General features: G+C 42.3%; 1 protein-coding gene across 8 annotated transcripts in view; it reads left to right on the top strand.

The window, feature by feature from the left end:
* The window catches only part of RELCH (RAB11 binding and LisH domain, coiled-coil and HEAT repeat containing), a 132,223-nt gene that overhangs the window by 108,826 nt on the left and 10,443 nt on the right, over positions 1-12,954 (top strand). For 6 of the 8 annotated variants that reach the window (XM_025211010.1, XM_025211007.1, XM_025211008.1 and 3 more), the window contains one exon: positions 9,072-9,142. In XM_025211010.1, the coding sequence (XP_025066795.1) occupies positions 9,072-9,142 (71 nt within the window). Of the gene's footprint in view, positions 1-9,071; positions 9,143-12,954 lie in introns of those variants that run through there. The other 2 variants (XR_003095432.1, XR_003095433.1) reach the window with 1 other exon arrangement.

Here is a 12,954-nt window from a genome sequence, read left to right on the forward strand (position 1 = left end):
CCCCCCCCCATTGCCTAAGCATGGAATGCTGGCTGTCAGGGGGTGCACGTGCACCCGCTATGTGTTGCCACTGCTGTAGTTACTAGTAACTTGGCTTAGATTTAAGTTAGAGCATAGATGTTGGTGAAGTTTGAAGGTACTTTAAACAAATTATTTTCTACAATAGAGTATTCCACATTACTCCATAACATCTAAGTGTGTAATCACAAACTGAACTCTTCTAGTAAGGGGAGTTGCTACTATTTACTGTCCCTTAATCAGAAAAAAGATGTGCTGAAATCAGCAGAGAGAACGTGAAATAGAAAATACAAGAGAATATTGGAATTAGAGAGGGAGAATCAGAAATGCATTCAGTTTTAGTGACAAGTAAATCAAGTCAAGTCAGTCCTGAGGCTGCTGCAACCATTGGGGTACCTTAGATGCTGTAACATCCCTCCTAGGTTAGTTGAGTTGCTTTGCATTATTGGCGATTCTTTTGAGCAGAGTAGTCTGGCAGCGCCCATCTCCTCTCCAAGTAAAGATGGCCATTGGCTCGCAGGGAGCTTATCCACCCTTTGACAGGTCTTGTTTTTTGTCCTGCTGGGTGTCCACACACCATCCTCACCCAGGCTAGCCCAGGTAGGGGTGCCGGTTAGTTGCCGACAACCCAACCATGGAACAGGCTGTACTGATTTACATGGTACCATATAGCAGACAAAGAGAGGCCTGGCCTGATAAGACTGACAAGCAAGGGAGATCAATGACACTGAAAAGGATAAAAGATTATTAATGGAGTGCAGGTTGACATACTTCCCTTGATATAGTCATTTTTGAGCCTTTCATTACCTGAAATTGGAGGAAGTTCACTATAAAGTGAGAGATGGCAACAGGTGACTAGAAGAAGTGGATTGGAACATAGGCTTAAAATGAATTTTGGCTACAGGAGAGCTCTGCATACTTAAATAGTAGATGCCCGTTAAGGGTGGAAATGAATTTAATGTGGTATCTAGGGGTGGAGTTGGAAAATTGATGTTGAGAGACATAATGTTCCTAATAGGTGCTGTATTAAGGGATAGAAGCTTCACCATTTGATACTTCTATAGCTACAGTAGAATAAGTATTTTAATATAGAAAAGATGTATGTTTCTGAATAATTGGGTAACTTCTGTCTAGGAGTAAATTGTTTACAACCACTTGCCTTGTAAACCTACTTTGGGAAATTCTTCAGGTGTATATGGAAGTTTTGTTTGACTACAAATGCATTAGCAATGATTCTGCTAGTTCCCAATTGCACTCTTGTCAAAGTTACAGTTTAGCAGGGAGAAGGATGAGCCCCATTTAGAGTGAGTTAGGGGAAGGGAATATAATGAGAGCTAATTTTCTTGGGTACTTAGAACTTTTAGACAAAGATGGTTTCCTACATCTGCAGAGGGACTATTCCTGAGACCAAGATGCATAGCTTTGAGTGACAGAATGCAACCCTTGGGAAATCCAAGGATTCTTTATTTTGTATCTGTTACCCAGTACTCAAAATCATTATTCATTATTAGTCATTTTTTAATAATATTTGGTTTTATTCTTTTTGTTTTGCTCATGGGTAAATGTAGATCTTTTAGCTAAAAGGGCATGTGGACTTTGAGGAGATAAAGTTTAAACCGGGGAACTTTCTAATCTTAAAAGGAAGGAACTCGACTGACTACAGAAGGGTTGAGTCAGGAGTGACAGTAATGATCTGAGCATCAGTCAGAGGCTACAGATTTAAACTTCCCTTAACCTAAGTAGGCCTGGAAAAGATCTGTCTGGGTCAGTGTGTTCAGAGCCTGCTTGGATGACTGTAATGACTGTACAGTGTACCACAAAACCTAAAAATAAATGCAGAAACAGTTAGGTTGGATTTGGTTTAATTTCTTCTCTCCCATTTTATCGCTTTTAGTGATGTTTTTTGTGATGTGAGAATTTACCTGTAATTAAAGGATATGTTTCTGAGTGCATTGTTCACACATGCATTGAAATGTGCTTTTGGATAGAATGAGAGTGGTGGGTTCCTTTCGTAATACAAAGTATGTAGCGATTGGAAATTCTATTAAATTATGGAAAATTTAATGAAATTTTTTTGAGAGAAGATTTAGAACAACAACTTGAATGGGAGTTTCCATTCCCTTCGTGGGGAACAGGAGTGTATGAATGCAGCCATTCTGTGGCCATGAAGTTGACCAGAGAACCATGCAAGGATGCTGGCCCCAGATATGCTTCCTTCCTCCTATGTGGACAGAGAGATTTTAGATACTTTGGGGTTGCATCTGCTGCCAGATCACAAATCCATTCTGTCTCCTGTTTTGTGCAAAACAACCCCCCCCCCCCCCCAAAAAACAAAAAAAACAAACCAAAATAGTCATGCCACGTAGCTGTGCTCCTTTGAAAAGTGCAGGATAGCATAATCTAGGCCATAGGTGTCCAACCTGCATCGTGTGTGCCACAAACAGCATGGTTAGCCTCTGTGTAGCACACAGCTGATGGAGGGGACAGGCAACAGAGTAGCCTATATGGCAAGGAGCAGAAAGCAAAGCAGCAGATCAGGCAGAGAGCACAGGGTAGAGAAGTGGCTCAATGGGCAGGGGAAGGGGATTGAGGTGGCACCCAGGGAGGGCACAGGGCTTAATTTGTGGCACACCTGCCAAAAGGGTTGGTCTTTACTGACCTAGAGAGTTACAAAAGCCAGCTGGAGGGGTTTGGGTTGTAGCCGTGTTGGTCTAAGGACATAGGCAGACAAGGTTCCTTGGGTGAATTTGATATCTTTTATTAGACCAACCTAAATGGTTGGAGAATAGTTATTAAGCAAGCTTTCGGGTTCAAAAACCCTTCGTCAGGCTAAGGAAGCTTCAGCAGTTGGTGTGTGCTCTTCCTGGATGGAATGAAAAGTAAAGAAGCCAGGGGCTGGGAACTACAGACCTTAATCCCCCCGCTACCTAACTGATCTCTAGAACCCAGCAGGTTGATGAAATGGAGCTCATAGGCTCGTCTCTGGGAAGTGCTGTGTAAGTTTCCCTTGAGGATCAGGACTGAGAGATTGGAGAGAGAGTGGCCCTCCTGTGAGAAATGTGCCCCCACCAGTAATTGGGTGTTTCTGTCTTTGATGGATTTCCGGTGTACGTTCATTCTGGTGCGCAGTTGTTGTTTGGTCTCTCCTACATATCTTCCATCAGGGCATTTGGTGCATTGGATGAGATATATTACATTTCTGGAGGTGCAGCTGTAAGATCCTGGGATGCTGATGGCTCTGTTGTGGGGTGTAGTAATAGTGGGGGTGGTAGAGGCGTGTTGGTATGTTTTGCATTTCTTGTCCTGGCATGGTCTGGATCCTTTTGGTGTGTTCTGGGCTTGAGGAAGTTTGCTTCTGGTGATGAGGTTGGTGAGGTTCGGTGCTTTTCTGAAGGCTAGGATGGGTGGCTCTGGGAAGATCCTTTTAAGAATAGGGTCTCTTTCTAATATGGGTTGCAATTTTTTGAGGATTTTCCATACAGGTTCAACGGATTGGGTGATACATCATAAAAGCCAGCTGGTACACTTGACCACTAATGTGTGGACAGCTTGTGTATGGTTCTATAGTAATCTGAGTGTGCTGTAGCATGAAGTGTCAGCACTGATAATAGTCAGCTCTTGCTCAGTTGCACACTATATTGTAGATGAAAATACATCTAGCAAAACATCTTGAACAAACTTAATTACTGTCAGGGAGGAGTGGCTCCATGCTATCACTCATACCATGGCTGTTCTAGAAAATAGCCAGTGCCAAGGCATCAAAGGAAGGAGCACATAGCCATATTCAAAACTACAGCTTTTGAAAGAGATTGGTATGGGGACTGTAGTCATTGCCTGTGATTTGTTTGGAACACCATTACCACTAGCAAGCAAGACTTTTGTCTTCATTGCTGAAGTGAGATCTTTCATGCCCCTGTAAGACTAGCCTTTGGAACAGGCATTTTCCCACCATCTTCCACATCCAGAACCATTGAGGAAGGAGAAAAGTGAAAGGTCCTCCCTTTGGTACAGGATGGATGTGTTGCTTAGGAGGCTGAGAGAGTACACTGCTGCTGCAGTGGGAGAGAGAATTGAGGGCTGTTTTCTAGGTACTGATGCCCACTGATTCAGACCCTCTTTGTCACTGACCAATGAGGAAAAATCTGTGGCTAGCATTAGGTCAGCTGGCTGTGTCTGACCTATCCTGCACATCATCAAGCCAAGACAGGAGGTTCCTCTATAGTATAACTCAGGCTATACACAGACATGTACCTCCCCACAGGAAACAGGGAGTTTTAACTTATCAGATTGTATGGGTACTTTTTTTTCCACCAGAAGATCTTCTTTATAGTATTATGGGATGCCTGCAGCAGCCTGCTGGAAGACCCGAGGGCAATGGCTGGAGAATGAAAGATAGTGTTAAAGGATTTTGTTTGTATGTTGTGCATTAGTCACCTTTTGGGTTTCAGGAGGGGTACAGGGGCAAAGGGCATGATGGAAACAGCCTTTAATCCCCATTTTTTAACTTTGTATCTCCCTCCTCCCAACCCCTGTGCTTTGAGAACAGGAATACTGTACCATGTTTTGGTTTACTTATTAATTGCTGCCATCTGTGCTGCTGTGTCAGACTCGCTGATGTCAGAGGAAACTACCTTTATCCCCTTTTAATTGGGTTTTTTTCATAAGTACTATGGGAAAAGTACAGACTTCTCTTGTCACATTTGGATGGGATTGTATTCTGTCCTACAATCTGGGTCTGTGGTCTCTTGATTTCCTCCCAGCACACTGGAGGAGACAGGAATTGTCATAAGCTTGGCAGGTAACTGAATGCAGTGGCCTGGCTACCATAGTCCAAGTGTTCCCAGACAATAAATCATCCAGGGTACCCTAGTTCTATCTTCTTTTTTTTTGCCAGGATAGTTCCATTTTCAACATCTGTCCTGGGCATTGCATGCGTTTTGGTCACAGGCATTTTTTTTTGCCCGTTTCTGAAAATGAGACAAAAGCAGCGCTTTTTAACATAAGGAGTTGCCAGTTCCCCAGCATCCCATGAAGCATTGCCCTACCACCACCCCATACTCTCTCTGGTTCTCTCTCCGCCCCGCCCCGCCCCGCCCCCCCACCTTCTCCCTCCACGCTGTGCTGTGACACACAGCTAAGGCCAGAATTCAAATCCTGAATGTACTTCCTAGGGCAGTGTAATGTCTCACTTGAGATTCAGAAAATATGATCTCCCAAGCCCTCCTAGGTTAGTGGTTCTCAACATCATTGGACTTGATGGCCCCCTCTATAACTTTGGTGAATTGAGTGACACACAATTTCCAAAAATAATTTATTTACAGTAGTGCTTACCTCCTGGCAGAGGGGCTGGGTGGTGGGGTTGGGGGTTGGCCAGGCAGGGGCAAGCCTGAGCCTTGCTTGCCTGCCAATGTCCTCACACCTTGCAATACCCTTCAAAGGATCTGGCAGCTCCACAGGGTGCTGTGAGACCCTGGTTGAGAGTCACTGCCCCAGGGGATGTTGAGTGCATCTCCCCCCTCCATGTTCACTGCCATCTCACTCTTTTACTGTTCATCCCCTATTATCAGGACTATTAAAACTTGCTTTTCTCCTGCATTGCCCAATTTACCTATTTTCCCTTCCTTTTCCTGCCTTGAATGACACAGCCAAAAATGTAATTTAAAATGGCTCTTAGGCCATTCTTTTTTCTGGATTGCAAAAAATCATATTCTGTTTTAACATGTTTCGTCAGTGCTCAGTCCTTTTCCCCAGTAAGCAATAATGCAAGAAGTGTGTGATTTGAGACAGTTTTAAAAAATGCTGGGGGGGTTTCTAACGTTCTACTGCAGAAAAAGAGCCTGGCCATTCAAATGAATTGAAACTCTAGCAGCTATCTATTGTCAACATGTCAGAGAAATTTAAGATGTTCATGTGAGGTGCAACTGGTTCTGCTGGTATCTTTCAAGGCTTCTGCATATAAAACACATTTTTCAAATAGAAATCATTTATTCTTTCAAAAACGTTTGATATTTGGGACAACAATACAAACCCTGTATATGAATATTTCGTGAAGTTTGGTGCTTTTGCTCTGTAAGGTACATCTGGCAGTTAATCTGCTCAGTCCAAAAGGTTCTGGTTTGTGAGGGGGGGGTTTAAATCTGGGTGTGAATGGCTTTTTAAAGAGCACTGATAGCTTTAGGACAAAATCCTCCGTCTTCAGGGGACTTAAGACTTGTAGAGTTGTTCTTTGAAATCCATTGAGGAGTTTTTACTATTTTTCTTTCAAACTTGCTTTTGAGACCAGTATTATAACAAGTAAAATCCAAGTCAGACATATCAATAGGCTCCTTCTTTCATGATGCCATGTAAGAATAGTATACTATTTGTCTCGCTCCCAGTACTTTTTTGCAATGGTTTTGTTTGCCCATCAACCACTCAGTCTTACCAAGAGCCTTAGATTTCATGAGTTGGGTATCACTAAGCTATTATCAGGTTTGGGCAAAGCTGTCTTGTTATTCTGCAGTATTTGAGTACTGCTTTTATTTTTTCAGAGTTCAGAGATTGTCTAAATGGATTTGTGATCAATATTGTAAGCAGTAGATGATATAGTACTGTGTGACCTATAGCTGCATTCCTTTGGTCTTAGGCCATTCTGTGGCATATTTGAAAAATGCGTTCAATTAAATTTATGAAGTTACCTTACATCCCAGTTGAAGCCAAATCAAATCCTTGTTTGGGGAAGGAAACTGATATACATGGAATTAATTATTATCCAGCTTCTTGAGGCTCTACAGAGGCTACACTTGAATAATAAAGATCTAAAAATGTTTATGTTCTTATTGTGTTAGTCCATGTTGCTTTTCATGGGCAATCCCATTGGCAATTGTGAGCATCCAAGCTAGAGAGAAAGAAAAGGAACTATCCAACAGGTATTATCTGTGAAGTGTTCTCTGGAGAAGACCTGGAGCCCTGAACAAATGCTCTCTTTGTATTTGTATACATTCCGTTATATTCTAGATACTACATATGAGCTTGTATATTTTGTGATTGTGCACTTACGCATTTTGGATCCTTTTTTATCAAGAAAAGACAGCTGTGTGTATTTTCATGTTGAATTTCTGAAGACATAGTTTCATCACTTCTCTCCTTGTGCATTTAAGAGTACTTTGGGGAGTGGGGGTTCTTGTCAGTTGAGATGACAGCAGTGGTCGCAGTCCTGGATATATTGTTCCCCACATTTTGGTTTAGAACTGCATGGATGTGTGCGTTTCCAACAGTCACTGCTTATCGAGGCAAGGGATATGTCCATACATGGCACACTGCAGTCCTGGGCAGTTACTTGAGCTAGTGTGTGCATTGCAAGTGGTATAACTGTGTTTAATGCAGGGGTTTACCAAGGCTAATTAGCTGTATAGGGGAGCAGATTATACTAATCCAAACGGAACCCAATGCTGATGCATCTGCAGTAGCTTGGAGACCCAGAGTAGTTTGTTCAGACATAGCTCATGTATCTCTGCATGGTGTCCATTGTGCTGTATCTGTGGATACACCCAGCGTACTCTAGAACTTCAGTTACCTTGCTTTAATCTTCAGGTTTGTACCATCCTTTAACATTTCAACGCAGGGGTCAGCAATCTCTTACTAATGCTGGTCACAGCTTGCAATCTGGCCAGCACCATGAGCCACTGTACCCTCCAATGATGGTAAGCAGAGGCTGCAGTAAGGAAGAGAAGCCTTTCATACAGGCTGGAGCAACCGGAGTTGATAGGCAATGCCTTTAGTAAAGTATGGACTGGATTGGACCTTCACAGGCCAGATTTGGCCTGAAGGCATAGGTTGCAATCCTGTTTTAATAGATAGCAAACAAGTTGATATTGGTATTGATAGTGGCTCTTATGATGCAGGCACCTTTATAGTAATTTGACTAGCCAATTCATTTCAAATGCGCTGTGTTGCAAAATAGTCAACACGACTCTTATTACCCAGAAGGAGATGAATCTCAAATTCTTAAATCCTGCTACCTCAAGAAATAATTTATTTGGGTCCATGTGTTTAGAATCTTGAATCTTTTGGGAACTTTTTAATCTTTTGGGAATGTTATTGGTCATCCTTTGGGACATAATGACTGGTTTCAGCAGTTCCTGGCTTTGTCAGAGACTTTGATTAACTTAATAGGATAGCCAAGAAAAAGTAAAGCAAGGAAAGTCCTCAGTTTTCTATCAAGCTGTGAGCCAAAAAGTTTCAGTTGAGTGAGTTCTATAATAGGTATTAGATAGGTTTACAATGTCAGTTTATGCATTTTGACTGATTTGCATAACCGTTTCAATTGCAGTCTAATGTGCTGAAGACAATACTTTAGTGTGTAAGCCTTCTTTTTAGGCCTCTCCTATCGAGTGCATTTTATGATTTGTATAGGAACAGAGGTCTCTAATAATAAAATAGAATCCTTTTTATTCAGCCACAAAGGATTCAGTAAACATATTTGCAGATTTTTTTTCAAATAAATGTCAACATTGTAGAAATAAATATCAGCAAATTAAAAAAATGTCTATAGATTCCCGGATACAGTGGCACTAACAGGCACTGTTACAAGGGTGCACCAGCTTAAAGTACCACTTCCTTTCCACAGAACAGCTGTCTTGTGCTGCCATCTCAATTCCTCTTTGCTTTTTCTGCGTGTCATTTTTAAGGATGATTGTAAGGGTTAATAATGAGGTAAATTAAAAAAAATATATTGATTTCACTATTAATGATAGCTCTTCAATGAACAGAAATCTTCATTTGTTGTTGAAAAATGAAGGCATTTCTATCAGATGGGAAATTAACGTGGTGCTTACAACAAAAAGGCAGGTTTGAACCGTGGTAATTATTTTTAAAAAGAAAAGAAAAAACTTTTGTGCTATGCTTGTAACTGCAAAACATTATCAGAAGTTTGCATTTTAAATGTGCCTGAAAATAATGTAACATTACTTTTAAAGTAAATTAGAATTTCAGATTTAAGCAGAAATCCTAATGTTGAAAACTAGGTATCTGAAGTTCTTTTTTTTTTCTCCCTCTTGCTCTGATTTGTGTAGGTTATTTTAAGCTCTATGATAAAGGAGTGCGAACAGAAGGTGGAAAACAAGACCGTCCAAGAACCACCAGGGTAAGATTTCCATGCCTATTCTCTTGTGCTGTCAAAGCAGAAGTCTGTGGAGTATTTTCTGAGTGCTGTGCTGTTCCCTAGTCCAGCACTTGCATCTGTGAATGCTGCATTGACATGTCTTATGTTTAGTGACAGCTTTCAGGAGTTGTATCTATTTATGGTCGTTGCTATATCCAACCTGTGAATTTTCATCTGCTTGGTAGACATGAACTTTTCTCATTATACTTTGGGTGTTGCCTTACTCTCATAACAATTTGCTTTGAAACCAGTGCAATATTTAACTTGTTTATACCTCCATTTTCCCTGACTGACACCTTTTTCTTTCCCATGTTAAACAAAATAACTTCATGCAACAACATATATTTATTACTTCTTTTAAAGTAATTTTTCAGATGCTTTGAGAATCAGGCCTCAACACCTTTTGAAGCATGTTTTATTATGATGTTATAAACGCACCTGATATGGGTACTCAGACTCAGTTATGAGTGATTATAATATTGCATAATCTAGTTTAGCAAATGAACCATAATGACAACAGAAAAAAATGTGCAGGGTTAGTAGCCCAGGTTTTACAGGCACTCGAAGACTTAATGTCTATGTTCTAACCAAACTAGCCAGAAGCATGCCTAGATTTCTACGCCCTTTTTCAGTCTTAATAATGTTGTCTGTTCTAATGAATGAAAACCAAATTGATTCTCTCTAGTCATAGATTTTGTGTGTGAAGAAACTCTATCTTTAAAATGTTTAAGGAAGTAATAAAAAATTAAAACTGTTCTTTTTTTGTTTGTTTTTTTAACTTTATAATATGGCTGAAGGATCATATCTGGGGTAGCAATATCATGTTCAGTTCAGATCTGTTTGCCCCTCCACTACTTGGAGGAGCTCAGCAAACTGACAACACCAAGGGTTTAACTTAATGTAACCTTTCAGAGTTTCATTTCATTCTCTGCACTTCACCTTTTTCTTGTGCTACTTCTGCCGCTGTCTGAGGGGAGGGGAGAGGAGTAAGTGTGAAGTGGAATCATTCCCAGTGCATTAGTTCCTCAGTGAGTTTCGGTGCATTTGCTCTACATAGGGGAATAGCAGAGGATGGATGAGCAACACAAGTGGCAGCAGAGCAGGTGGAGTGGGGGATGAGGAAGGGAGAGGAAAACCGTTGCTGTTCCACTTTGACAACAATACTAAGTGTTGCCAAAAAGGAATGTGCCTCAAGCTTTCTCCTGTTTTGGGAGAATAGAGGAAAAGGAGGAAAGCAATTGGCGTAAAGCATTGGGAGGAGCAGAATGACACTTTAAAAGATTCGAAGATCAGAGAAACCCTGAGGAAGGCAGATGTAGAAAGACTGAGGAGAAAAGAATGAGAAATGGAAGATTTAATGAGCTACATTTAGAGATGATCATTATGACTTTTGGTGGAGGAGGTGGAGTCTGAGAGGAGAAGACATGGGCCTGTAAGAGATGCTACAAACAGTCATCCTTCAGTCAGTGCAACATTACAAGTGTTGGTTGTAGCACCTTTGCCAAGTGGGCTTGAGTTCACTTAAGTGAGTGTACTCTATTATGCTATCTCCCCCTACACTGTTTTCTCCTTAGCAGTTAGCCAAATGCAGGGTCTTATATCTAGCTTGAGTTAGGGAGATTTTGGGAGTCAAGTCATGCATTTCTTTGGCTCAGTGCTTTGTTGTTTGTTTGGGGTTTTGTTGGGATTTTTTGCAATGAGTGTACAACGTTTTGTTTTCCTGAACTGGCTATGTTTGTACTTTTAGAACTGAACAATAAAAAGAAATGGAGCAGTACAGTGTCCATCTAAAGACAAAGGTGTAAACTGCTGTATAGCATGTCTAAAGAAGGAAACGTGGTGCTGCAGTTTCAAATTTATGACTAAGCACAGTTTAACAAGAAGGTTCCTGTAAGGTTGCAGTTAATAAGGAGGTAACTTAGGCTGCGTACACACAAGAATCTCCTTGTAAAGAAACTTACCCAGAGCTGCATGCACAGACATTTGAATGCTGAGGCCATGAAGAGTGGAAAGCTTGAACTGTGCAGCCAAAGAGGGGGGCCTGTGCACAGGGGCAACACACAGTAGGTGCACATGCACCCCCTGAGTGTGGCGGTGCACCCTGTACAAAAAGGCGCCGCCAACATTGTTGGTGGCACCTGTGAGCGGTTGCCACTCACCACCCCACTGCCGACACCACCGGTGGTGTTTGCGGGTGGTCTGCAATCCCTGCTGGCCATCACTGACAGTGCCATTGGCGTCTAGGGGTGGTCACCAACCCCTGGTCAGTGCTCAACCCACCCACCACGACCGCCAGCAGCATCTGCAGGAGCTCCTCCGCTTACTGCCGCCGCACTCCCACCGCTACTGTGTCGTCGTCGTCGTCGTCGTGTGTGTGTATCTCCCGACCCCCAAACCCCCAGCTGCCGGTGGCACACATCATTCATCTTGGCATTCGCTGCAGGCTTCCTTAGTCTGCCCAGCAATAGATCACAATAATGCGTAGGGCAGCCCTGATTGACCCAGACTGCCCATGGTCAGCCTGTTGTTTTTCCCTGCAACATAAAGTGGAAGTTGTTAAGGGGGGTTGTTCTAGAGCAGCAGAGTCCACTGACCAGCACTGTCTCCTGGAGGTGAGGAGGAGAAGCTGGAGGACCATATTCCCTCCTGGAGGGAGCGGGGTGTGATTTAACTCTGGTGGTTCCCAGGTTGTTATTCTCCTGGGGTGGCTATTTTCTGTATACTCGTGTTTCTCCTGAGAAAACAGCAACTTTCCCAGGAGAAACTGAATGTCTATACAAGGCCTAAATTACTATAAAAGATGTTATGTCCTTAACACTCAGACTTGTAAACCATCATAAACTCTACTCATCTGCATTTGAAGATACCAACATTGAATCCAAGGGGTGATTTTTAAGTGCAGTGGTTCTCAACCTTTTTAGACTCAGCGCACCCCTCCAGAACTGCTGAATTTAGCAGCACCATGTTTGAGAATCACTGGTCTAGAGCCTCAAAGATGAGTACCTTTTTCTTCCTCCTTTCTGATGCTTCATTGGGGTCCCATTGTTTGTTTTATTTTTACCCATCTCTTTTTCTTTAGTTGTACCTGAGGGGGCAACTAAAGAAAAACAGCTGGGTAAAAATATTACCCAGCCACTGTGACTGCTCCTTTGGGGTCTGCCTGCTTCTCTGCTGCTTCTTTCCCCCCCCCCTCCCCCTTCCTATGTTGTTGTTGGCTTTTGTGTGTGTTTTTTCCTTCTTCTTGCTTGGTTTCATGTCTTTGCACCAAAAAGATGCATATAGATGAAAGTGGGGTGCATTTAAAGTGACTACACTTCATGCTGCTCGAGATACTAGCTATTATACAGGGCAGATTTTTTTCTGCAGTAAACTGCTAAATTATTTATTGTGTGTTTAGCTTTAATCTCATAAAACTGCCTGCAGTCTTGCACATCAGTCTGAATCTTCTATAAAGTAGATAAGTCAGGTAGCACAAGGCACTTGAATAAGTAGGCCTTTCCCCTCAAATAAAACAGGTTCTAAGAAAAGTTTACGTGCCTCTAGCTGGGGATGTTTGCCTTCCTGTTTGAGTAGTAAGGATTTGCTGTGTACCAGCTAGCAACTCTTTAAGTTTAATATTTGGTTGCCCCTCAGAGCTGCTTCCACCAGCCATGGGAGCATGGGAAGAGCAAAGGACAAGCTGGACTAAAAATCACGGCTCTGCAGCCCCAGGTCCACTGTCCTGCCTAGTTCAGGCATTGCCAGGGGAGGAGGGAGGACAGCAACCTGAGTGCCACTGGGGCAGGGGGAAGAGC

This window comes from Alligator sinensis, unplaced genomic scaffold (assembly GCF_000455745.1).
Source record: "Alligator sinensis unplaced genomic scaffold, ASM45574v1 scaffold514_1, whole genome shotgun sequence".
Lineage (NCBI taxonomy): Eukaryota > Metazoa > Chordata > Crocodylia > Alligatoridae > Alligator > Alligator sinensis.